Below are 27,236 nucleotides of genomic sequence, written 5' to 3' on the forward strand. Positions count from 1 at the left end.
TGAACACGGAGCTCCCAGCGGGCCACCTCAAGCATAGAGCGCTTCCATACTAGTACCTCAGGCGCATCATCAGCCATCCAGAGACGGAGCACCCCACGTTTGGCCACCAGCAAAGCAATGTAGAGAAATCGCCAGTGCTCTAGACTAAGGCCCTGGTCTAACACCTCTCCCTCACACCCCAAGAGAATAAGTGTATAGGACCACTGAAAAGGCAACTGCACAACCCGAGTCAGAAATTCCAACACCCCAGTCCAGTAAGCTGCTAGCTGCGGGCATTCTAGTATCATATGAATAAGGGTGCCACGCATACGGTGACATTTAACACAAAGGTCAGAATCCCACAGGCCCGCCCTCTTGCCCCGTACCCCAGTGAAGTATGTGCGATGTAGGAGTTTAAACTGTATCTCCTGTAGGGAAACATTGCGCACCCCACGAGGGATGCTGGCAAAGCATGCTACCAACATCTCAACCCCGACCTGCTCCCCGAGCTCCTCCGTCCACTGAGAAGCCAAATGAAGGAGTCAGGGGTCCGGCCGTTCCTCCCGTGCCATCCTATACCAAGTAGAGAGGGAATTCATAGAGGCGGGGAGAGAGAAAAAGATGTGATCAACCTTCAAGAGACCGCCGCCAGTAGGGGCGCCCTTTCGGTAGGTCTCGTAAAAGTGGCGTAATTGCAAATAAGCAAAGAAAGGCATGTCAGGGAGAGCCCAGTGACGGCGGAGGTCAGCAAGAGAGGGGAACACCCCATTCTCGGGAGTCAATGCTGCAATATGTCCCAGGCAGAAGCCAGGTCCAAAACTGGCCTCCAGGCCACGTGCCGAACCCACACCCGGTTGGAACTCAGGATTCCCCCGAACAAAATGAAAAGCCCAGTTGTCCCGCGGTCCTCCCCCTATCTGACGCCGCCACCAGAGCAGCGCGCGCCGCAGCGGATCCAGCCAAAGAGAATTACAGCCCAGCCTGGGGCGCCGCCACCCAGGGACGTCAAGACAAGCCAGCGCGCAGTGCGGCGCCACCCAGGAGTCGAACAATCTCAGGGGAGCAAAGCGCGAACCCATCGTGTAGAGTTCATGCACCCATCGCATCAGGGCCGCGACATTATATAACCGAATATCCGGGAGCGCTAACCCACCCCGGGCTCTACTCTGCGTAAGTCTCCAAAACCCCACGCGGGCCCTCCGGTTTCGCCAGATAAAGGAGCCAACAAAGGACCTGTAGGCTCTTTCTTCGGACGCTCGCACCCACAAGGGAATCATCTGTAAAGGGTAGAGAATCTTAGGCAACAGGACCATTTTCACTAAGGCAATACGACCAAAGAGCGACAAAGGGAGCTCACCCCATCGATGGCAAGCATCCCGTAGTTGGGCAAGGCGATTGACGATGTTACTGCGATAAACCGCGGCCCAGTCAGCGCTAAGAAAAATCCCAAGGTATTTGAGCTCCCCCGTCGCCCAGCGCAAAGGGAAGGAAGGCAAAGCTCGCGATGCACATGGCGCAGTAACCGGGAGCGCCTCAGACTTGCTGAAATTGATGCACAGTCCAGAGAAAGCACCGAAAGAGTCAATAAAGGAAGTGATGCGAGGGATAGAATCCCGGGCATTGCTGACAAAAAGCAGCATGTCATCCGCAAACATGGTAATCTTGCAGACCTCCGCCCCCACCCGGGGCATCACGTATCTTAGCCGCCAGCGGTTCAAGCGAAAGTATAAACAGCAGCGGTGATAAGGGACACCCCTGCCGGGTGCCCCTTCGCAAAGGGAAAGAGGCCGTACGTTGTCGGTTAATGAGGAGCTGCGCGGTAGGGGCCGTATACAAACGGACCACCCAATCAAGAAAAGAGCCTGTGATGCCAAAACGGCTGAGGACCCAGAAGAGGTAAGGCCAAACAACCTTATCGAAGGCTTTTTCAGCGTCCAGACTGGCCAGCAAGTCGTCCCCCGATCGACCCCTGCCCTCCCGCAAAGCCACCAACGCCTTAAGGATGTTAGCCGAAGAGAAACGACCGGGCACAAAGCCCACCTGGTTAGGATGTACAAGCAAGGGGACAACCTGAGCCAGACGCTTAGCCAAGATAGCCGTGAGGAGTTTCATATCCTGATTGAGCAGGGATATGGGTCTATACGAGCCCACCCCGGTGGGGTCCTTGCCCGGTTTAGGAAGCACCACAACATGGGCGTGGTTCTGCTCCGGGAGAAGTCTATCCGAGGCCTGCATATCCCCAAACATAGCGCAGAGAGCAGGGCCCACATGATGTTGTAAGATCTTATAGAACTCGGGTCCCATACCATCCGGTCCTGCAGCCTTAGCAAGCTTCAGATGACCAATGGCCGCGGAAATCTCTTGGCAAGTAATAGGAGCATTGAGTAAGTTTCGGTGTACCTCAGATGCGGTAGGGAGTTTCAGGTCGCGAAAGAAATTATCACGTTGCTCTATATCGTAAGCGCCCGCGCTATAGAGATCACTATAAAAGCGTACGAATTGGGTCTGAATAGCCGCCTCCGTCCAGTGCGACACATTCGAGGCGTCCCGAATATGGGAGATGCAAGCAGCGCGCCGGTGCGGGCGAACCAGATTGGCCAAGAGCTTCCCCGCTCGATTACCCCACCTATAAAGTTGAAACTTGTACACATCAATATGAGTTAAAGCCCGCTCAGAAAGGAGAGCATCAATTTGTTTGCGCAGCCGGAGATATGACTGTCGAGCTTCCTCGGAGCTATGCCTCAGAAGATACAATCGGCATTCCCTCATCTGTTTTGCCAATGACGTGAGTTCCGCATCCCTAAGCCTGCGCTTGCGAATAGAATAGGCTATTATGCAGCCGCGGAGATAAGCCTTTGCCGCTTCCCAGAATATGGTATCCGAGACCTCGGACCCTTCATTCGTTAGCTTGTACTTAGACCACTCCTCGATTAGGTAGGTGTGAAATTCCTCGTCAAGATACAGGGATGGATTGAGACGCCAAATACGGTCATTCAGAGATCCACCTCCCCACTTGAGAGTCACAGTCACAGCATCGTGATCGCTAAAAGGGACGTCCAGTATGTGGGTGCGCACTACCCGCCCGATAGAACGAGAGGGGATTAAGAAATAGTCCAGTCGAGAATGACAGTGGTGGACCCCTGAGAAAAAGGTAAAATCCACCTCCCCAGGATGATACACCCTCCACACATCCTGTAGATCCAGCTCTCCCATCAGGAGGTTCACCCCCCGACGCTCATTGTCCGCCGCCACTGGTCTCGGGGGCTTACAGTCAATGGAAGGGTCGCTAGTGATGTTGAAATCCCCGCCCACCAGAAGTTCATAATTTGGCAATGCTAGTAATTGGGCCCCTAAAGTAGAGAAGAAGGAGGGAGTGTAGATATTAGGAGCATAAACATTACAGAGCACTACAGGTCTATCATTCAAAGTCCCCACCCAGATGACGAAGCGGCCCTGAGGGTCCCTGATAACTCTCTGTGTGATCGACATCACCGCTTTATGTATGAGTATAGCCACCCCCCGTTGTCGAGATGAATAAGAGGACGCTGCTACTTCTCCCACCCAGTCACGCTGCAGTTTCTGATGTTCGCATGCCATGAGATGAGTCTCCTGTAGGAAAGCCACAGAGACCTTTTCCTTCTTCAAGAACGACAGAACCTTCGTACGCTTTACTGGCGAGTTGATGCCCGCCACGTTCAGCGTAAGACACATCAAGTCAGCCATAGCCATGGGAAGAACTGAGCACTAACGCAGCGTCCCAACTTTTCCTCCCAAGGTCCCCGAGGGTCTCCCAGCTAAACCCCCAAGCACCGGCAATGTAACCCCACACACCCCACTGAACTGGAGGAACCCTGCCCCCCCACCCAACCCCGCCTCCCCACCCTCTATGCCGATCACACCAACAAACACACCCAAGCATACCCCACACAATCAGAACCCACCATACTATACAGTCACTACCCCTCCCGCTCTCCCTCTCGCTACCCCCCCTCTTACCCACCCAACACCCAGACCAACCCCATCCCCATTCTAAAAACATGTATCAAAAAGCCCCCCCCAACCCCCTCGCGCAAAGAGACCCATACAGCCTCAGAAAAACACCCCACCCACAGTAGCAAACCTCCCCCGGGAACAATTCCAAGGGCAACAAAAGAGACCAAAACACAACAGGAAACAAGGGGCATAGATTGATATCTCAAATACCCAAGGTCCAGTATCCGGAATCTCTGCAGGCAAAAGAGAGATATAGCAGACCAGTCCAAGGATCTGGCTATGCACAGCCAGGGCAAATGCCAAACTGAGGTAGCAGCCAGTGCATCATGGTGGCAGTATCCTCCAACAGCATCCAGCAGGGCTGCTCAGAACTGGACAGAGGAGGATGCCATGGGAGGCTGCAGTGCCCCCCCGAAAGGGAGGCACATGGCTAGAGCTCAGTACCAACCGACCCCTGGTGCAGTCATCAACATCCGTAAACACAGAGTCAGAAGAACGTCAAAGGGAAACAAAACCAAGCTGAGTAGCTGATGAACTGATTAAGGGCCCGGAGGTATGGGTGCCAGAGATCTGATGAAAGCCTGCAGCGCCTCCGCATCTTCGTAGATCTTTGGTCCCCCGGCCTCAAAGACCCGGACCCGCGCAGGGTATTGCACCATGAAACGGAGGCCCCTGTTGCGAAGCTCGGTGCAGTGAGGTGCCAGGGCGCGCCGACGAGCAGCCACCTCGGCGGAATAATCATTGAAGAGTAGGATCTTAGCACCCTCCCGTTCCAACGTGCCCTTTTTCCTATACAGCGCCATGACCTGGGCCTTGTCAGCAAAGTTCAAATACCTGGCAATGACAGGTCGAGGTCTGCCTTCGCCCTCGCGGCGCTGACCCAGGCGATGCACCCTCTCTACCAAGGTGCGGGATCCTTCCGGGGTAAAACCCACAGCGCCAGGCAGCCACCTTTCCACAAGCTCGCGCAGTTCAGCGTCACGTATATTTTCTGCCAGGCCCACCAGGCGAATATTATTGCGGCGGCCGCGGTTCTCTTGGTCCTCCAGTCGCTCATGGAGAGTCACACATTGAGCCTGCAGGTTCCGGACCTGCGTTTCCAGCACTCCAGAGCGGTCCTCTTGGGTGGCGATGCGAGACTCCGCGTTCTGGAGGCGCTGCCCATGTCGCTACAGGCAATCTCGCACATCCTCCACAGTTGCCTGGAGCTTAGTAAGCCGCTCATCAATCGCTGCCGATATGGTGCGGGTCAGCTCCTGGACCGCGTCTTCTTGAAGTAGCACTCTCGGCGGGGTCACAGTTCCGGCCGCCATCTTAGGTGCTCCATGCACGCGGTGGGCTCGAGTCGGCCGCGGGGTCTTCACAGGCATAACTCGCCTGGCAACCGGTGCAGAAAGCCGCCGAAGCAGCCGTTAGCTCCCCACTGCTGTCCGCTCTATGTGCGCCGGCAAAACTCAGAAGAGCAGGGCGAAAAGGCTTTAAATAGCAGAGATTAGGGCGCGAGAGGGTCGGAGCTCGAGCCAGGAGCCGCCGCTCAGCTCAGCGTCATCACGTGACCCCCGGTGCTATAAGAACTTGATGCTCCAAACCTTCCTGAGAGGGGACCTGCTGGAGAGCGAGGGGAGGAGAGAGCTGGACCTTCTGGATGGCGGCGACAGACCAGAGGAGTGATGGCGCGGAGTGCTGGAAGCAGTGAGCCACTGGGACAACCAACGTGAGAGGGTTGCTGACATCATTGGATTACCTGTTGGAATGGACGGCTTGTGCTGTTCAGTGGCTGTAGGGTCTTTCATTGGGAGGGGGGTGTGTGTGTGTGTGCTAGGTGAATGTGATTTGGGGAGGATTGGCGGATAGGTTTGGGAATCTGTGTGCGGAGGGGATTCGGGAGGAGGGTCAGGAGTGATATAGAGGGCAGCTGCCAGCATGGGGCCTGCATGGTGGGCCTGGGCAGTCTGTTGCAATCTGGCCAGGGGATCTATTATGGGGGGCTGTGTTGTGCTTGTGTACTGGGTGTGTGTAGAAGGGAGGGACGGAGGTCTGTTGATGAGGGTTGTTTGTCGTGGGGACCGGATGGAGTGTGCTTGGGGTGGCTGGGGTGGTGGAGTTGCTTCTTTCTCAGGGGATCTTGAGATCCGTTCGGATGGTCTCGAGATGCAGTTTTGGGTTGGATATAGGGGAGGGGGAAATTAGAGGGGGGGGTAGAGGGGGAGGGGTTGGGAGTTGGGGGGGGAGATGGTACTCTCTGCCCAGACTTGGTACTGGATGGTCAGCTGATGCACTGGTGGGGCCTGGTTATGGGCTGGGGTGACTGGGTCCCAAGGGTACTGATGGTGGAGTATGTGGGGTGGTTAATGGCAGTGGATCCTTATTAATTTTGTAACTTGGAATGTGGGGGGGATAAATTCCAAACAACAACTCAAATCAGAACCATATATGGAAAAAGATACACCCTCTGCAACACTAAAAGGCCTTACTCACATACACTCATCAACCATACACCATACAAGGAGAAAGAAAAAGAATTGAAGAAAAAGGCCTCAGTTCAGCTTCATTTGACCAAAAAACTCCACTCCTTAGAAAACACCACTCCTGCATGAAAGACAAAAAATGTACAGAGAAAAAGCAACTGTAATAGCCTGCAGAGCGATATCAAAACAGCACGCCAGGGCACTCACGCCCAAAAATGGTGATATCAGTGGATAAAGTGAAAACTATAGCAATACGGTCCAGTACATAGCATGAAAGAGCAAAAAAAATAAAAAATAAAAAAAAAAACAACTAGAGGAAAACCACTTAGCTACTACTGGCTGCTTCAATAAAGCCAGGCAGCCACTGCACCCAATGGGGAACCCTCTGTTTCGCGTCGTATCGCTGCGTCAGGGGTGATGGTTCCACTGCTCCCAATGCACATTTTCCAGACCTGCCATGCTTCTCAAGCTATCACACCACTCCACCGGGCAATACTGGCGCCATTCAATACTGGTCTTATTCAATTTACAAATTTTGGCTAGGGATGGGGAGGGCAGATATGTGCTCTGAAGAGGGGTGATCGCGCAGCAGGACATGGTATTTTGCTGTGTCTATGCTCCTAATGAAAGTGACCTGGAATTCTATGCTAAATTGACTCGCTTGTTGTTGCCCTTCGCCAAAGTCTCCCTGATTGTTGGGGGAGACTTTAACGCTGTTTGTGACTCTAGTTTGGATTGCACGGGGCCGGGGGTGCTCTACATCGAGTAGGGGAGAGGGAGCTTCAAAAATTTAGTGATATCCTGGAATTAATCGACCCCTGGAGGATATTGCATGACACCCATATGTCCCGGGCACACGATACGCACCCGCATAGATTATATTTGGGTGACGGAACAGGTGTTTCGGAAGCTGGAGCAGGCAGAGATAGGTCCCTATACAATCTCTGATCATGCCTGGATTCAAGTGACATGGCAAGAAGGAGGGGGGCCTCCGGGGAAGTGGCGCTGAGTATTTCCGCTTGCATTGTATAGGGATCTGAACTATAAGGAACAGTTGCTGGGTACATGGAATGAATACAAAAGGCATAACGCTCATGCAGAAGGGGACCCCTTCTTATTCTGGGAAGTGGCGAAGGTGGTGAGGGGAGATACTCTTAATTATAGTAGTCACGTTAAAAAAGCTTGAGATAGGGAAATTCTGTGTTTGGAGAGGGATGTTGCTAGGGCCCGGAGGAGTTATGGCCAGACTGGCGACCTCATGCACAAACAGGAGTTGATGGCATATCAAGTGGCCCTCAATTCCCTACTATATCAGCGGGCGCACAAATCCCTCGCTTACTATAAGTACCAGCTTTATAGATATAGGAATAAGGGGGGGAAACTACTGACCCACCTGGTTTCTACCAGGACAGGCCCACGTAGAGTTCAGGCCCTGAGGAATGAGCAGGGGTAGAGAGTTACAACAGACTCTGAGATCGGAGATATATATTTTTTTGCTATTTTAAGAACCTTTATGCCCCCCTGTCAGAAGAGAGAGTACCGGCAGGGCCCTATTTGGATGGGATAACGTTGCCCTGTATCTCTGAGACAGACAGGGAGCGTCTAAATGCACCAATAACGCCAGGGGAAGTGTGTTGGGCCATAGGGAACAGTCCTCTGCTGAAGGCACCGGGCGAGGATGGCATGCACATTGAATTTTATAAAATCTTAGGTGAGGAGATCATCCAGCCGCTCGCTTGGATGTTTAATAGCATGGTTGGCACAGAGGCTTTACCGGAGGGTATGAACAAAGCACGCATCTTGTTGCCTAAACCGCATAAAGACCCTGAAACAGCAGGCTCCTATCATCCTATTTCCTTATTAAATATGGAGGTTAAACTGCTAGCGAAAATCATGGCAAGGCGGATGGCTGCTGTGTTTCCCTCCTTTATCCACGAAGCTAGGTGGGATTTGTAAGGCCAAACCATAGCTAAAAATGTAAGAAAATTGTTGCTGCCTTTGGAACAGCGGGCAGCGTGCAATCTTCCATCTGTGCTGGTTAGCTTTGATGCCGAAAAGGCATTTGATAGAGTTGTGGGATTTTCTTTAGGAAGGAAGCTGAAGCTGAGGACACAGAAGATAGCATTCTCAGAGATTCTGCCAGTACCGAGGGCAGACGTGAAGAGGCAGACTGAGCTACAAGTAATAAATGTATGGTTGAGGAGATGGTGCAAAGAAGAAGGATTCCTTTTTGTGAGGAACTGGACAACTTTTTTGGGGAAGAACAAGCTCTTCAGGAGGGACGGACTACACCTGAGCACGGCAGGAACGAGGCTGCTAGCAAACAACGTCAAGAGAGGAATTGAGCAGGCTTTAAACTGAGAAGAAGGGGAAAGCCGACAGTCGACCTGACGTCGACGGTTCAGACAAGAGTATCCAAAGAAGATACTGAGCGGGAAAAATGCTGGGAACAAGCAAGAGACGAACAACAGAAACTGTTGACCAACAAGAAGGGCAAACAGATAAAATTAGAGGAACAGGAGAAATCGGAAAATCAGGTTGCAGACGAAAAGGATGCACCAAAAAATGAGGAAGAAAGGAGCAGAAATCAAGGACTGGCGGCCCAAATAGGGGATGGCAAGAGGAGCAAAACACATGAAAAACCAGCAGAGAAAAGAAAAGACCGGGACTTAAATTGTTTGTACGCAAATGCAAGGAGCCTAAAGTACAAAATGGGAGAGTTAGAAGTCAAAGCCAAAAAAGAGGACCTAGACATCATTGGAATCACGGAAACATGGTGGAATGAGGATAACCAATGGGACGTAGTACTGCCAGGGTACAAACTCTATAGAAGAGACAGGACTCACAAGAAGGGTGGAGGAATAGCACTATACATAAAAGACACCATTCCCTCGTCCGCAGTGGATATAGAACCAAAGGCGGAAGGATTGGAGTCATTATGGGTAAAATTACCTGGAAAAAATGGCCTTGACATAAGATTGGGTCTATACTATCGTCCACCTGGACAAACGGAAGCAAACGACAAAGATCTGGCAGCAGAATTGAGGAGGGAAGGCACCAAAAGGAATGTGACAGTAATGGGAGATTTTAACTACCCCGGGATAAACTGGAGTATTGGAAACTCGAACTGTGCAAGGGAAACAGAATTCTTAGAGGCTGTGAGGGACTGCTTTATGGATCAGCTTGTCAAGGAACCAACAAGAGGGAATGCCACTCTTAACCTAATCCTCAATGGACTAGAGGGACCAGCAAAGGAAGTGGAAATAGTAGGACCACTGGGAAACAGCGATCACAACATGATCCAGTACAAATTAGAAGTACGTAGAGCAAAAGGGAAGAGAACCACAGCGACAACGTTCAACTTCAAGAAAGGGAACTATGATGCTATGAGAGCAATGGTAAGGAAAAAACTCAGAAAGAGCTCAAGAAAAACAGAAACCGTAGAACAAGCCTGGTCTCTATTCAAGTGCACAGTGCAAGAAGCACAACATATGTACATCCCCAGATTTAGAAAAGGGTGCAAAAAAAAACCGAGCAAAAGATCCCGCATGGATAAACGATGAGGTGAAGAAAGCGATAGGAGACAAGAAAAAATCATTCCGGAAATGGAAAAAGGACCAAACTGGGGAGAAATGGAAAGAACACAGGAAAAGTCAAAAAGAGTGTCATCAAGTGGTTAGGAGAGCGAAAAGAGAATACGAAGAGAGGCTGGCCAGGGAGGCAAAAAACTTCAAATCATTCTTCAGATATGTTAAATGGAAGCAACCGGCGAGGGAGAAAGTAGGACCCTTGGATGATGGAGACAGAAAGGGAGTGATAAAGGAGGACAAAGAGGTAGCCGACAGGTTAAACAAATTTTTCTCGTCAGTCTTCACAAGCGAGGACACATCCAGTGTACCAGAACCCGACGTGATCTTCCATGGAGACCAAGAAAAAAAACTGTCAACAATAGAGGTGACTATCTATTTATTATTATCACAGCTCTATATATTCCAATTAAATTAAATTATTATTAGTGAAGTGTTCAGACCAATACCCATAAATTCTGTGATCTCACTGAACTGGGGTACATTTGGGACCATCATAACACTTCTATTGTCCCTTTGCCAGCCTCCATCATCTATATAACTAGTAAAACTCTTTGGAATTCATTATATATACTTGTGAATAGATTTCTTAGAATCACACTTATCTTGATGGCTGTTCCAATAGGCTTGGCTTTATTCTCTGTAACTTCCAGCTGCAGTGAGGTAAAGTGCTTAAATCATAAAGTGCTTGTGCTTATAGTGTTTACTATTGACTTCCGTGTTTGCTAAAATTTGATCTTAAATTTGATCTTAAAATTTGATCTTAAATTTGATCTTTAGCAAACACGGAAGTCAATAGTAAACACTATAAGCACAAGCACTTTATGATTTAAGCACTTTACCTCACTGCAGCTGGAAGTTACAGAGAATAAAGCCAAGCCTATTGGAACAGCCATCAAGATAAGTGTGATTCTAAGAAATCTATTCACAAGTATATATAATGAATTCCAAAGAGTTTTACTAGTTATATAGATGATGGAGGCTGGCAAAGGGACAATAGAAGTGTTATGATGGTCCCAAATGTACCCCAGTTCAGTGAGATCACAGAATTTATGGGTATTGGTCTGAACACTTCACTAATAATAATTTAATTTAATTGGTATATATAGAGCTGTGATAATAATAAATAGATAGCTAATAAACATCACAGAATAACATTGTATATCTCCCTACTAGGTGGTATAACAATAGAGGTGAGCCATGAGGATGTCCTCCAACAGATAGATAGATTGAAAAGCGACAAATCACCAGGCCCGGACGGTATCCATCCTAGGGTAATGTAATGTAATTTATTTCTTATATACCGCTAAACTCCGTTAGGATTCTAAGCGGTTTACAGAAAAATAGACAATAGGGTACATTAAAATTATAAAAGAACTAAGAAATTAGATAGCGGGAATACTCCAACGAGTTTGCAACCTATCCTTGAAAACTGGAGAGATCCCGGAGGACTGGAAGATAGAAAATGTTACACCTATCTTTAAAAAGGGGTCAAGAGGAGACCCGGGAAACTATAGGCCGGTCAGTTTGACATCGGTTGCGGGCAAGATGGTAGAAGCACTGATAAAGGACAGCATCTGAGAGCTCATCGAAAAAAATGGGCTGATGAAAGCGAGCCAACATGGCTTCTGCAAGGGAAGATCGTGCCAAACAAACTTACTGCACTTCTTTGAGGGGGTAAATAGTCAGTTGGACAAAGGGGAACCCGTAGACATCATTTACCTCAACTTCAAAAAGGCCTTTGACAAGGTACCCCATGAGCGGCTACTTAGGAAGCTGTGGAACCACGGGGTGGAAGGGGACGTGCACAGATGGGTCAAACACTGATTGGCAGGCAGAAGGCAGAGGGTTGGAGTGAAGGGTCACTACTCGGGCTGGAGGAAGGTCACGAGCGGAATTCCGCAGGGGTCTGTACTCGGACCGCTGCTGTTCAATGTATTTATCAATGACCTGGAAACGGGGACGAAGTGTGAAGTTATCAAATTTGCGGATGACACTAAACTCTGTAGAAGGGTTAGATATGCGGAAGAGTGTGATGACCTACAAAGGGACCTAAACAAACTGGAGGAGTGGGCGAATAAATGGCAGATGGACTTCAATGTAGGGAAATGTAACGGAGTTTAGCGGTATATAAGAAATAAATTACATTACATTACCCTAGGATGGATACCGTCCGGGCCTGGTGATTTGTCGCTTTTCAATTTAGGGAGAAAGAACCCGATGTTCAGCTACCAAATGGGGGGATTAGTGTTAGAGAGAAGTAACTTTGAAAGAGATTTGGGTGTACTGGTGGACACAACAACAAAGACAACAGCACAATGTGCAGCAGCCGCAAAGAAGGCAAACAGAATGTTGGGTATTATTAAGAAGGGTATTACGACCAGAACGAGAGAAGTCATACTGCCGTTGTATCGGGCAATGGTGCGCCCTCACCTGGAGTACTGTGTTCAGTATTGGTCACCGTACCTTAAGAAGGATATGGTAATACTTGAGAGGGTCCAGAGGAGAGCGACACGAATGATTAAGGGCATGGAAAACCTTTCATACACTGAAAGATTGGAGAGACTGGGGCTCTTCTCCCTGGAAAAGCGGAGACTCAGAGGAGACATGATAGAGGCCTACAAGATCATGAAGGGCATAAAGAGAGTAGAGAGGGACAGATTCTTCAAACTTTCAAAACATAATAGAACAAGAGGGCATTCGGAAAAGTTGGAAGGAGACAGATTCAGAACGAATGCTAGGAAGTTTTTCTTTACCCAGCGTGTGGTGGACACCTGGAATGCGCTTCCAGAGGACGTAATAGGACAGAGTACGGTACTGGAGTTCAAGAAAGGATTGGACAATTTCCTGCTGGAAAAAGGGATAGAGAGGTATAGATAGAGGGCTACTGCACAGGTCCTGGACCTGTTGGGCCGCCGCGTGAGCGGATTGCTGGGCACGATGGACCTCGGGTCTGACCCAGTGGAGGCATTGCTTATGTTCTTATACTTGAGTGGCTTAAGGTTTTGATGGGTTTTTTTTGTATCGGCGGTGCGAGCATTGTATGCTCTACCACAGGCTAGAATAGTGCTGAAGGATTTTGAAACGGACCGATTCCCAATTTCTAGGGAGATGAGATAGGGTTGCCCCTTATCACCGTTGTTGTTCGTACTTACATTGGACCCCCTAATTCGGGATATCTATGTGATACCGCCTATACGGGGTTCGACATCAGAGGTACTTCTTTTAAGCTATCGGCCTTTGCGGATGATATCTTAGTACACCTTACAGATCCTTTGCCCTCCTTGACGGCCTTGTTGGACTTGATTAAAGAATATGGTGACTATGCAGGGTTCCGCTTAAATTTGGATAAATCAGAGGCGTTAGCATTTTCTTTGGCGGTTCAGGCCCTCTGGGGGAATGGATTTCCATTGACATGGGCGCCGGGGCAATTTGTATACTTGGGGACTTTGATGACCATGCGGGTACCCAGATTGTATCGTCTTAATGTGGATAAGCTCCAGCAACAGACGGAGCTTTTGCTGGATACGTGGAGGGCATTACTCCTTTCTCTGATGGGCCGCATTTGCATGGTTAAGATGTTCATTTTTTCCAAATGGCTGTATGTTCTGCAGATTATGCTGTTGTGCTTGCAAAAGACTTACCTATTTTTTATAAAGGGGGTTACTCGTTTCTGTTGGGCAGCCAAGAAATCGAAATTGCAGTTGTCTCAGTTGCTGGGGAATTGGCATAGAGGGGGGTTAGGCTTACCGGATGTGCGGGTCTATAATTATGCGTGTTTGCTTCGTCATTTGGGAGATTGGGTAAATAAGTCTAGCAGCTATACCCCTCTTCGGATGGAATGTGAGTTTTTTACTCCCTATGATGTGTTTGCGTTACTACATAGCCCCCGGAGGGCATTACCCTCTTATATCCGACCAAGTGTATTATTTAGCACATTGCAAGCGGCCTAGCATTGGCTTGTGCACGCCCTAGGAGGGGCGGGGTAATCCGGCCTTTCCTCCGGGTAGGGAATCCAGGGAGTTCCTGGCTTGGGGAGCGAGAGGAGTTACAAGTTTAGAACATATTTTGGGGGATGATAGGGAGCTGTTGACCCGAGCAGATTTGCTAACGAAGGTGGGGGAGACCTGGGGAGCGCAGTTCGCATGTCATCAAGTGGAACACTATGTGGGATCCCTCGATAGAGCACAATTGCGCTTGCATTGGGGGCCAGGCTGTGGGAGTTGTTTGCTCGGGCGGAGGGGGTGTCTTCATGCTGGTTTGCAAGAGTTGCAACCAGCCAAGGACTAGCAGAACATCCGGGGTAAATGGGAGGGGGAATTGCAGATTAATTTGGGACAATGGGATGTAGCCTATACCTTACGGGCGATGCCTGGGGTGACCCTGTGTGCTTGGTTGCGGGAAACATATTATCGGGTGACCTTACGCGCCTATTACACTCGTATACAGTTGTATTACAGTGGGGGTCTCCCTACACCACTATGTCATAAATGTGGGACGGGGGGGCACACACTTTGGGACATGCCTTTTGGTCCAGCCCCATTATCCAGCGCTTCTGAAGGCGTATAATCTCCTACATGTCAGGGTTAATTGGGAGAGCCTTGCGTAGTACCCCGGCCCACTTTGTCTTGGATATGCCAGAGGCTTTTAGTAATTTGCCTAGGGGGCGTCAGGCTCTGTGTAGGAAGATGAGCTTACAGGCCAGTAAATGTATTCTTCAGTGCTGGACAGTCCCTGACCCTTCGGCATTTTGGCATGGCGGAACCAGTTGCATCAGATGGCCATCTGGGAGGCATGAGATGCCGGTGGGGCTAGGAAGCGAAAGATGTTGTTTTTGAATATCTGGGAGTCGTACCTGCAAGCTTTGTATCCAAAGGGCCGCAGTACGGTCTTAAGATGGGTGTCCTAATCTGGGCGCTCAGTTAATTGAGCTGCAAGAGTACTGGTGAGTATAGGTGGGGTGGGGAGGAGAGTACCATTGGGGGGGAGGGGGGATTGGGGAGGGGAGGTGAGGGTTACTGAATGGTTCTGGCACTTGTGGAGTGGCACTCGTTCGTGGGCTGTAGGGGGCGCTAATGGAATGGATAGTGTGCAGGACATGGTGCAGTATTTTGTGGAGTTTTTTCTATAAAAATGCCAGCTTTTCGTATGGTTCTGGGTAACTCTAGTTAGACTCCATCCTGATCCTCAACGTAGGAGGCCAAATCTCCCATCAGGGAGGCCTCGCATTGAGACACTAAGAGGAACAAGACTGAACTGACAATCAGAGCCAGGGAGAAGCTCCACTCCCACTGAAGAAGTGCTCTGAGGATTCTTAGAGGCGTGCATTTAGGGTTGCTCTTCAGCGGACTTATATTGCATATTTTGGCCATGTACATATGCCAGCCAGATCAGATTAATGAACTCTGGAGTAAAGACCTTAGTAGGCAATTCTCCTTCCCCTTTAGAAGGGAGAAGATGACTCTTCTTTAGCAGCAGAGCCTCTGCACCAGTTCTGCGTGCTGCTGTTACGGGGCTCCTGAGGAAATTTTCACTTCTCTAACAGGCTCAAAAGCTGTGTGCCATGTCCCAGTGGATGCATGGGAGCTAACTTGAAGTTCCTGCCTCCCTACTTCCCTCGACATGGTGCAAAGGTGTTCTTCTACCTCCATCCTTCACAAATAAGGCATGATATAAGGATAATAAAGTCAGAGGACTTCATTCCTGGCACTTTGAAAATAAAATGAGGTGTTTTGGTGAAGTTTGATAACTTAGAAAAAGAAAATCAGGAAAATCCAAGATGGCCACTGCTGGAGAAATTGAGTACTAAAAACAACTTAAAATCACCACAGAGCTGAGTAAATACCTCAACCCCCCTACCCTCCCCCCCCCCAAAAAAAAAAAAAAAAATTTAGGAGAGGGGGACCAAGGCCCTAGCTGTGAAAATAGTTAAAAACAGCTTTAGATGACCCCCCCACTCCATACACAATTTCTCTCACAGGCTGTCACAGCCTTACTCATAGACCATGTGCTGGGGAAATGGTGCTACTGTCTCCTGCTTCAGCTCCTCTCAGGTGTAGCTATTCTAGGAGAGGTCCTCTGCTTCCAATCATTCCAATCACTTCGCCAGGATCTTCAGGCTGCCAGTCAGACCTTCACAGGGAGGGAGAGTTGAAACACAGCTGGCACCACGCGAATCCCAAATAAATGCTATTACTGTCCAAACAGCTTGCGCTCAACCCCTGACCATGTCAAAGGGGTGAGCAAACACCAGGGGAATGGACCCTGAGCTTCACTAATCTTCAGCAGACTGGCTGAAACAGGTCCCTTAAGGATAAACCTGCCAGCTGCAAATTTAAAATCTGCTCATCTCTAAGCATGCAGAGTAGAAACACAGAAACATGATGGCATATAAAGGCAAAATGGCCCATCTAGTCTGCCCATCTGCAATAACCTTTACTCTTCCTATCTCTAAGAGATCCCACATGCCTATTTCATACCTTCTTGAATTCAGACATAGCCACTGTCTCCACCACTTCCCTCCAGGAGGCACATCTATCACCCTTTCTGTAAACAAGTATTTCCTTAGATTACTCCTGAGCCTATCACCTCTTAACTTCATCCTATGCTCTCTCATTCCAGAGCTTCCTTTCAAATGAAAGAGATTTGACTCATGCGCATTTACGCCACATAGGTATTTAAACATCTCTATAATATCTCCCCTCTCTCACCTTTCTCCTCTAAAGCAGGGGTGTCAAATGTTGGTCCTCGAGGGTTGCAATCCAGTTGGGTTTTCAGGATTTCCCCAATGAATTTGCATGAGATCTATTAGCATATGATGAAAGCAGTGCATGCAAATAGATCTCATGCATATTCATTGGGAAAATCCTGAAAACTCGACTGGATTGCGGCCCTTGAGGATTGACATTTGACACCCCTGCTCTAAAGTATACATATTGAAATCTAAGTCTGTCCCCATACACCTTATGACGAAGACCATGCACCATTTTAGTAGCCTCTCTCTGGACTGACTTCATCCTTTTTATATCTTTTTGAAGGTGTGGTCTCCAGAATTGTATACAATATTCTAAATGAGGTCTCACTAGAATCTTATACAAGAGTATCAATACTTCCTTTTTCCTACTGGCCTATGCAACCTATCATCATTCTAGCTTTCACTGTCAACTTTTCAACCTGTTTGGCCACCTTAAGATCATCACATACAATCACACCTAAGTCCTGCTCTTCTGTCGTGCACACAAGTTCTTCACTCCCTAAACTATACCATTCCTTCGGGTTTTTGCAGCCCAAATACATGACCTTGCATTTCTTAGCATTAAATTTAAGCTACCAAATTTCAGACCAGTCTTCAAGCTTCGCTAGGTCTTTCTTCATGTTATTCATACTATCTGGGGTGTCTACTCTATTGTAGATTTTGGTATCATCCGCAAAGAGGCAAATCTTACATGACAGCCCTTCAGTAATATTACTTATAAAAATGTTAAAAAGAACAGGCTCAATAACTGAATCTTGAGGCATGCCATTGGTAACATCCCTTTCCTTAGAGCGATCTCCACTACCCTCTGTCGTCTTCCACTCAACCAGTTCTTGACCCAACCCGTCACTTTGGGGACCACCCCAAGGGCACTCAATTTATTTATTAGATGTCTGTGTGGAACACCGTCAAAGGCTTTGCTAAAATCTAAAAACACCACATCTAGCGCACTTCCTCTATCCATTTCTCTGGTCACCCAGTCAAAGAAATTGAATCTATGTTGCCTCTGGTCATGTAATTCCCAAAAAATTCATCACTCTTTTTAAAAAGCATTTCCATTAATTTGCTTAGACTTACTGGCCTGCAATTCCCTACTTCTTCCTTACTTCCACTTTTGTGTAAAGGGACCTCATCTGCCCTTCTTCAGTCCTCTGGTACAACTCCTGACTCTACAGAAGCATTGAAAAGGTCAGTCAGCCGAACCACCAGAACTTCCCTAAGTTCCTTCAGCACCTTTGGATGTACGTCATCCGGCCCCCATCGCTTTGTCTACCTTTAATTTAGCTAGCTCTTCACAAATAAAACCCTCTGAAAATCAATCAGTATCTACCACTTTTCTATCTCTATTCGCGTATGTCTTCTGTGGTCCCGCTCCTGGCGCTTCAGCTGTGAACACAGAAAATAAATATTTGTTAAGCAATTCAGTCTTTTCTTTATCAGCTTCTGCATGTTTCTCCCCTTCACTTTTGAGTCTCACAAAGTCACTTTTGTACTTCTTCCTATCACTGATATATCTAAAAAAAAATCTTGACTCTCCGTTTTACCATTTTGGCTATTTTTTTCTTCCATTTGTATCTTTGCTTTTGCCTGTCTTCCTCTTTCTGTGATCTTTTGTAGTTTATGAAAGCTACCTTATCTTCTCAGCTACTACTTTTGAGAACGAAAGCAGCCTTCTTTTCCTGTTGCTTTTACTTACTTGCCTCACAAAAAGATTTGTCACCCTTATAATAACTCCTTTCAGTTTTGCCCACTGAATTTTTATTTCTTCCAGACATTCCCATCCAGACAATTCCTTGATATAATCCCCATCTGTTCAATGTTAATTTTTTAAAAAGTCTATGCCTTTACTTTTGAATAAGTCCTCTCTATACCCGTCTTAATATTAAACCGTACCATGCAGTGATCTCTGGATGCCAGATATCACCCACTGTAACATCAGAAACACTTTCCCCATCTGTAAGCACTACGTCCAGTATGACCCCATCCCACTTGGGTTCCATTACCAACTGCTGGAACAGTTCTCCTTGTAGAGAATCCAGGATCTCTCTACATCTAGAAAACCCCACAACAAGGATACTCTAATCAACATCTGGCATGTTAAAATCACTTATTAGTAATCCTTCCCCTTTTTTAGATATATTCTGAATGTCTGCCATTAAATCTCTGTCCACTTTTTCCGTCTGTGAAGGAGACCTGTATATCACACCAATGTAAATATATTTACCATTCCCTCTTAACAAATTGATCCACAGTGCCTCTTTCTTGCCCTGTAGATCCTGCAATTGTGTGGCTTTAATATGACCTTTAACATATAATGCTACTCCCCCTCTTCTTCTTCCTACCCTGTCTTTCCTGAACAGATGATAGCCCAGTATAACTACATCCCAGTCATGGTTCTCTGTGAATCACGTCTCTATGATGCCACTATATTACATTACATTAGAGATTTTTATTCCGCCCTTACCTTGCAGTTCAAGGCGGATTACAAAAGAGTTATAAATGGTGGGTTACAATATAGGATCATTGGTGAATTCAAGAGAAGTTGAGAAGGCGGATTACAAAAAGAGATATAAATGGTGGGTTACAGTAGAAGATCATTGGTGAATTCAAGAGAAATTGAAAAGAACTGGTAGTATCTGTGGGGTGGGGTGAAGGCAGGAGGATGGAAGGTAATTGATATGTTAAGAGTGATTCAGTGATTTCTTGAAGAGTATCGTTTTTATTTTTTTTCTGAAGATCTTGTATTCGGGGGTGGTTATCAGTAGGTTGGAGATTTGGTTATCCAGTTTTGCTGCTTGTGTTGCTAGTAGTCCGTCATACAGTTTTTTCCGTTTGACTTCTTTGATTGGAGGGTGTGTGAAAGGGGTGTGTGTTTTTCTATGTCTGGGTGATGTAGTTTGGTAGAGGCGGTTGTTTAGGTAGATTGGGCTGTCTCCGTTTAACAATTTAAATAGCATGCAGTATATCCAACTCATCTTCTTCTATCACAGATTCTAGATCCAGAACCTTGTTTCCCATACTTCAAGCATTGGTATATATTGTTATCCAGACAATGCTCCCCCTCCATTTTTCCCATTCATGTAGAGGTATTCAGGTATTACCTGAGGACTTATACTCATCCGGGGGTTTTGATCACCTGGCCCCATCACTTCTAGTTTACAGCCCTCTTTAGTAGATTAGCCAGCCTCTTGCCAAAAACACTTCTTCCCTTCTTTTATAGATGTATACCATCCCTGTTCAGTAGCCTTGGGAAATCATCCCATAGTTCAGGAAGCCATAACGCTCTCGACATCATCCACTTAGCCACGCATTCATCTCCAGGATGTGTGCTTCTTTGACCTGGCTATTACCCTCGACAGGGAGGAAGGACAAGAATACCACCTGTACACCTAACTGCTTCACCTTCTCTCCCAGAGCCACATAGTCACTTTTGATACGTTTGTAGGGGTTCCTGGCATTAGTGCCAGTGTGGATGAGTAGTATCGGATAATAACACCAGATAATGAGGACAAAACTATATTAAATGGATTTTTCCGCTAGACCTCAAACACCCAAGGTACTACTTAATATTTCTATTCGTACTCTTACTGGGGTGGTGTTTTCATCATTGGTCTTAGCAAGTAGAATGTGCAAAAAAAATTTTTTATATAAATTAATTTTCTCTTCCGGCTCTGCATAAATTATAAAGTGCATAGAGTGCTGTAAAGGAAAGGCACTTATCTTTATGCCCGACGGCTGCCCAACCGTTTCACTCCTAGTTTCATCAGGGGCTATGCCTCCTTTAATATAGACACCATCATTTTTAGTTAAGAAAGCCCTTACTTTGAGCCAAAAACGCCGCTATTTTTAGCACTGTACTCAGCCGATGTCGCAAAATAAAAAAAAGAAATAAACCGAACAGATCAGAAGACACTTTTCTTGCTCGCCTATAGAAAGAGAAACTGATGGGAGCAGCTGACACCTGGGAGAAGTAGGAGGTTTCAAAAGCTGTGACTGACATCTTTCTGAGGTACACTCACAAAAATGGACAGAGTATCTTAAGGTTTAGCATACCATTTTTATTGCATCTGCCCAGCGGAGATCACATAGGCTGACACCTTGCTCATAAGTCTGATGAAGTCCAATATATAATTCATCCACTATATAATTCACCCCAGACAGGAGTTTTTGGGGATCCCCATTATTCTCCGGGATTGATACTCAAGACAGATGTGTGTGGCAAACATGTGCTATTATAGAAGTCACAGATACCACCTTAATCCCTAAGGTTAAAGCATCAGATTGCCTCTTTAGGAGCAAGTCTACTTAATGGTCCTGCAAATCATTTAACATCACACCACCCTCATTAGGCAGGGAGGTATGTTTGGTGACCTGCTGCTGGAAATTTGAAGCCATCGGGTAAAGCTTGGACATAGCCTTGGACACCAGTAGGTGACCCCTCAGGAGACTCCCAGTGGTATGTGACCAACTTGGTGATGTCTGGATGCAAAGGAAAGCACTCTGACTGAACAGAGCTGCTCTTAACTGAACACTGAGAAAAAGGAGCTGGAGGAACTTCCAGCTTCAGTTCTCTCAGCAAGACAGAAATAATGCTGGAAAGTGCTATGGCTTTGAAAATCTGGCACACCATGGGGTCATCCCCCTGGTCCAGGGTCCACTGCCACTTCTTGACAGCTGCTCTCCAGCACTGAACCAGACTCTGCCAGTGAAATTTCATCCTGGGACGATAGTGACATGGAATTGAACTTGCCATCCTCCCAGTCTATGTCAGACTGAATCTCCTAGTCCATGCCTATGTTCTCGACTGGCCAGGGTGCCTCTTGAGGATCCTGGCAGGGACCCCTTGCCAGTGCTCCTGGGCTCCGAGGTCCCCATGTGTCTGCGCTTGGCCAATTCACCTTCGGAGGGCTCTGGAAAGGGTCTCTTCCCTTCATGTGGATCCCCAGCCCTGGAAAACTCAGAGGAGGTTGAGCCCAAAGCTTCTGCCCCTCACCCACAAGCTACGCTGCATGCGTGGTATGAATGCTCCTTGGCCAGTCAGCCATCACAAACCTGGCATGATATAGGGGTAAAAATGCCTGAAGGGGTCTATCCCTGTCAAATTTAAGCAAAGTTGAGGGTTTTGAGGCAGATGGAGACTTCAGAAAAAGTTTGTTTAAAAACCAAGATGGCTGCCACCAGGAAAATCGCACCAAAATGACCAGTGGAGATCTGTCTGATGGACAAAAAAATACAGAAAGGGGTTTTAGAGGAGAGTGACCTAGTCTCTGGTTGAAGAAAACTTAAAAAATGACTTTTGAAGAACTCCCCCCCCCCCCCCCCCCAATTTTCCCCATAGGCTATAATAGACCCACGTGGTGCCTGCCTGCTTCAACATAGAAACTCAGCTGGAACAAATGGAGAAGAGATCTGCCTCACAGATTCGCTGGATGAACCTGGTCTGCAGGCTGTCAGTCGGACCAAGATCGGACTGAGCCTCAACCCTCGGAAACCTCATCACAAAAGGGGGGAGGACCACGCAGCCAGCCCACTATTAATCTCAGTTGAGCTGAGAAGGAGCCCAAACAGCTTGTGCTCAATCTCCTGACTATATCAGGGATGCGAGCAGCTACGCAGGGGATAGCTTCTGAGCTATAAAAAAAATACCAGTAGACTGGCTAGCTAGGTTTCCCCGAAGAGCTGATCCTGCTAGCAGCAGACTTCTGCAGCTAGTCTGTGTCTTCTTCCAGGCAGAGGTCCCAACAAGTGGTAACCTCTGAGAACTGAGCCTCCGAACAAACACTGAGGAAAAAAATACCCAAAAATATTAAAATTGCAGAGCAAATCAGAAACACTTCTGAGCAACTTGCTTATACAAAACAAACTGAGGGGGAACACTATGATTAATAACCAGACAAACCAACATAATACTAAATAGTTCCCTTTGAGAGACATAATTAGGATAAATACATGCAATTTTTGAGTACAATATGCCATTAATGTAAGTTTTTAAAAAATGTAACTATTTCTTCAGCATACCATCTGGATCATGCCTTCAGTCCATGAAGAGGAGTCCAACTCTATTGCCCTTTGCAAGATGATTCGGTGGATATGCATCATGATATCACAGTGTAGGAGGTTCACTACATTGCTGAAAGCAGGCATGAATTCAGGTGGTGGTGGAGGTGGGAGTGCTAAAAAGCCAAGGATAAATGTATAAAAGAAATTCAAATATATGCAAGAAATATAGTATAAAATTTATTTGATGTCATCAAGATTTAGCTAGCCACATCTTCAACCTTTTTAGGCATAGTGTGACTCATAACTCCCAGATTAGATTAGATTAGATTATGGAGGCAACATATTTGCCTGTGTACCTTTATAAAATTGCTTTTCTGAAAGCTTTTGCACAAAAGTTAAACCTGCTTCAGATCAGAAGTTTGCATATACAATATATATGATTTTTTAAAATTACATTTCTTATAGACTGCCCTTTGAAAGTACAGCAAAGCAGTTTAGCACAGTTACTTACTGTAACACGTGTTATCCAGGGACAACAGGCAGATATTCTCTACATGTGGGTAACGTCATCTACAGAGTCTCCTAGCGGACGTTCTCGCAAGCAGACTTGCTTGAAGATCTTCAAACTTGCGAGTGTACCGCGCATGCACGAGTGCCCCTCCCGCCCGCCCAGCAGATTGATGTCACAAAGGCGTCGGCACTGAACCAAAGACCCTGAGTGCGAAGACCATCCAGATGAGCCCCCCAAGCAAAGGCCGACGAGTCTGTCGTGAGGACCTTCTGCGGGGGAGGAGCATGAAACAGAAAACCTCTGGAAAGATTGGAAGAGAGCATCAACCAGCAGAGAGACTGCTTCAACAAAGGAGTCACGACAATGAGACGAGAGACAGGATCCCGATCCTGGTTCCATTGAGAGGCCAGCGTCCACTGAGGAATGCGGAAGTGAAGTCTGGCAAAAAGAGTCACATGAACAGTTGAGGCCAAGTGGCCAAGCAGGACCATCATGAGCCGAGCTGGGACCAAGCCCCGGAGGGCCACCCGCTGACACAAGCAGACAATGGTCTCCTGACGAGGCTGAGGCAAAAAAGAGCAGAGGCGAACCGTGTCGAGGACCGCTCCGATGAACTTGAGGGACTGGGATGGACAGAGGTGAGATCTGGGAATGTTCACCTCAAATCCGAGACTCTGAAGGAGGAAAATGGTTTGATTCGTCACTCACAGAACCTGCTGGCGAGAGGACGCTTTGATCAACCAATCGTCGAGGTAGAGAAACACCGGTAGCCTGCGGAGATGCAGGGCCGCTGCCAACACTACCAGGCATTTCGTGAAAACCCTCGGAGAGGCTACGAAACCGAAGGGAAGAACACGATACTTGAGGTGGAGATTCCCCACCCTGAATCTCAGATACCGGCGAGAGGCCATATGTATCGGAATGTGCATGTACGCTTCCTTGAGGTCCAACGAGCACAGCCAGTCCCCTTCGTCCATCAGGGGATACAACGTAGTAAGGGAGAGCATTCTGAACTGTTCCTTGACCAGACACTTGTTCAGGGCTCGGAGGTCCAGGTTCGGACGCAGATTCCCCGTTTTCTTGGATACCAGAAAATGTCAGGAATAAAACCCCATATTCTACTGATCCGGAGGAATCTCCTCAACCACCTGAAGGCAAAGGAGGGCCTGAGCTGCCTGCAGGAGAAGAGGCAGTTGGGATCTCGCAGAAGGAAACTCTCTTGGCGGAAAGTCTGGGGGCACGCGACTGAAGTGAAGGGAGTATCCTTCCTGGACAATGGAAAGGACCCAACTGTCTGTCGTAAGACTTTCCCACTGAGGATAGAAATGTTGGAGACGACCCCCGATGGGAAGGGGGGAAAGCTTTAGAAGGAAGGGAGCCAGCAGGCTCGGACAGGAATTGTCAAAAAGACGACCCAGTGGCTGGGCCTTAGTTTGATGGTGCTGTGAAGGCTGAGGCCGCTTCGCAGGCGGCCAAGAGAATGCAGGAGTAGATTTCTGTGGATACCTCCGAAGAGGAAATTTTTAATGCCTGGCCGGAGGAGTCTTCGGCTTAAGTCTCACCAGAGAGGCGAAGGACTGTTCGTGTACCGAAAGGCACTTAGTGGCCGCCTCAATTGAATCGTCAAAGAGTTCATGACCCACGCAAGGTTCGGATCCATAGCGACAATCCTGAGCCAGGCGAGGTGAGGCGATGCATGGCGATCGCAAAGGCCGTGACCCTCAAGGACAACTCGAAAGCGTCGTAGGCCGCCTGAAACATATAGAGGTGGAGCGGGGAGAGAGTCTCCTCAAGAAGACAAAACTCCTGACGCTGAGAAGCCGGCACAGTCCGCTTGAAAGGAGTGGAGGGCTTCCACACAAAATCTGAGATAGGACATGAAGATAAAATTATAGTTCAGGACACGGTTTGCCATCATCGAATTTTGATTAAGGCGGCGACCAAACTTGTCCATCGTACGGCCCTCCCATCTCGGAGGGACAGCAGCGTACACCTTCGAGGGGTTGGTCTTTTTCAAGGAGGACTCAACCACCAAGGATTGGTGAGAAAGCTGAGAACTTTCAAACCCCTTGACCGGGATCGTCCGATAACGGGATTCCAATTTGGAGGGAATGGCCGTAACCGCATAAGGCGTCTCCAGGTTTTGGAGAAATGTCTGTCGAAGAACCTGATGTAGAGGCAAACGCAGCGCCTCACGAGGAGGATGAGAAACACCCATCTCTGCCAGGTATTCCTGGGTATAACAGACTCAGACTGGAGGTCCAGATTTAGGGCCTTACCCATGTCATAAATGAAACGAGCAAAGGAGGAGTTTCTAGAAGAAGCAGGTACATCCTCTGGAGGGGACCCCCGATCGTGACCTGGGGTCAGCAGAGAAAGTGGGAGAAATTTCCCTCGAGTAGTAGGCCGGAACCTCAGAATCTCGCGAATGGGAGATCGAGGAGGCTTGACTGCGGAACTGCATCGAGGAACGACCCCGGGAAAGGTGTATCGGGGAGGACCCCGGGTCCGAGGCACTAGTTTGCGCAGCCTTGGCGAAGACGGAGTAAATGAAAACTCCCCAAGAGGCCTCGAAGAGGACCTCTGGGAGGCGCCCACCAGCTTGTCAGGGAAAGCGAACCAGCTTCCAATTCCAATAGCCGAGGTCTTTGTTGTTGGAGACCGGCCCCGAAGGGGTGGAGAAGACCGCAGTTTTTTTGGAAGGGACGAGCCACGATAAGGTGGAGGATGAAAGTCACAGGCCCCGAATCAGGGGATGAAGAATCGCTCGAGGCGACTCTGTGAGTCTTGCGGGCACAGCCCCTAGACCCGAGAGAAGGACGCTCAGGCTGGTCAGACTGGGACGAGACCGAGGTCAGCGGCGTCGAGATCGGGAGAAGTTGGCTCACAACCGAGGAAAGCTGCGTAGTAAGGATAGCCTTAAGCATGTCCTCGAACATAAGCACCGAGGCCAAGTGAGGCTGGGTCGGGGGCGACCTCGAGGAAGAGTATTCCCTATGTGAGGAGGCATGCTTTGTATGAGATCACGACAAGGTGGCACCCAGTGAGACTCCGAGGTAGGCTTCTTTGCCGGCACACCTGAGGAGGGAAGAGGAGACTTACCTAAGGCCGGTGTAGTAGGAGGAGCTGAGGCTGAAGCCTTCGAGGCCGAAGCACCCAACAACGGTGCTGAGGCCGAGCTCGAGGCCTGTCCCGCTGGATCCATCGGGCCAAAGAGTTGGAGAATCTTGGCTACCCTCTGACGAAGAGCCTGCGGTTGTAAAGTTGCGCAACGTGGACACGATTCAGCGCGGTGCTCCGCACCCAGGCACTCCACACACCAACGATGGGGGTCGGTGATGGAGATCACCCGGTTGCACCTAATGCAGTTCTTAAACCCTGAACGAGGCTGGGGCATATGAGAAAAGACGACCGTGGCCCCACGAGGACAGGCGGCCAAAGCAAGACCGGTCAACCCGGTCAAAAAGACACGGAAAGCAAAATAAAGACACGAGCACAGCGACTCACCCGAAATAAAACAAATAAGCCGCTTCTGGCTCCGCAGAAAACATAGAACTGAGGCCACCCTGAGGAGACGCATGCCCTAGGTCGGGCGGGAGGGGCACTCATGCATGCACGGTACACTCGCAAGCTTGAAGATCTTCAAGCAAGTCTGCTTGCGAGAACATCCGCTGGGGGCTCTGTAGATGACGTCACCCACATGTAGAGAATATGCTGCCTGCTTGTCCTGGGATAAACAACATTTATCGAAAGGAAATACATCAAAATAAATGGGGAAGAGTCTAAATCTCTGATTGGCCTAGATGCCTTAGGCATCTGGCAGAACCAGAGTCTTAGGTCTCCTTCCCAGTGCACCCTGGGAGTGACCTAATTCTCCAATTGGCCAGATACCCAAAGCCCCTATCATTGGGGGGGGGAGTTCAGGAGGTGTCATGGGGGATGCT

General features: G+C 48.2%; 1 protein-coding gene across 4 annotated transcripts in view; it reads right to left on the reverse strand.

The window, feature by feature from the left end:
• UBR1 (ubiquitin protein ligase E3 component n-recognin 1) overlaps positions 1-27,236 on the reverse strand; it is a 531,921-nt gene that overhangs the window by 181,890 nt on the left and 322,795 nt on the right. For all 4 annotated transcript variants that reach the window (XM_033952836.1, XM_033952835.1, XM_033952834.1 and 1 more), the window contains exon 25: positions 22,800-22,954. In XM_033952836.1, the coding sequence (XP_033808727.1) occupies positions 22,800-22,954 (155 nt within the window). The remainder of the gene's footprint in view (positions 1-22,799; positions 22,955-27,236) is intronic.

The sequence above is a fragment of the Geotrypetes seraphini genome, chromosome 7 (assembly GCF_902459505.1).
Source record: "Geotrypetes seraphini chromosome 7, aGeoSer1.1, whole genome shotgun sequence".
NCBI lineage: Eukaryota > Metazoa > Chordata > Amphibia > Gymnophiona > Dermophiidae > Geotrypetes > Geotrypetes seraphini.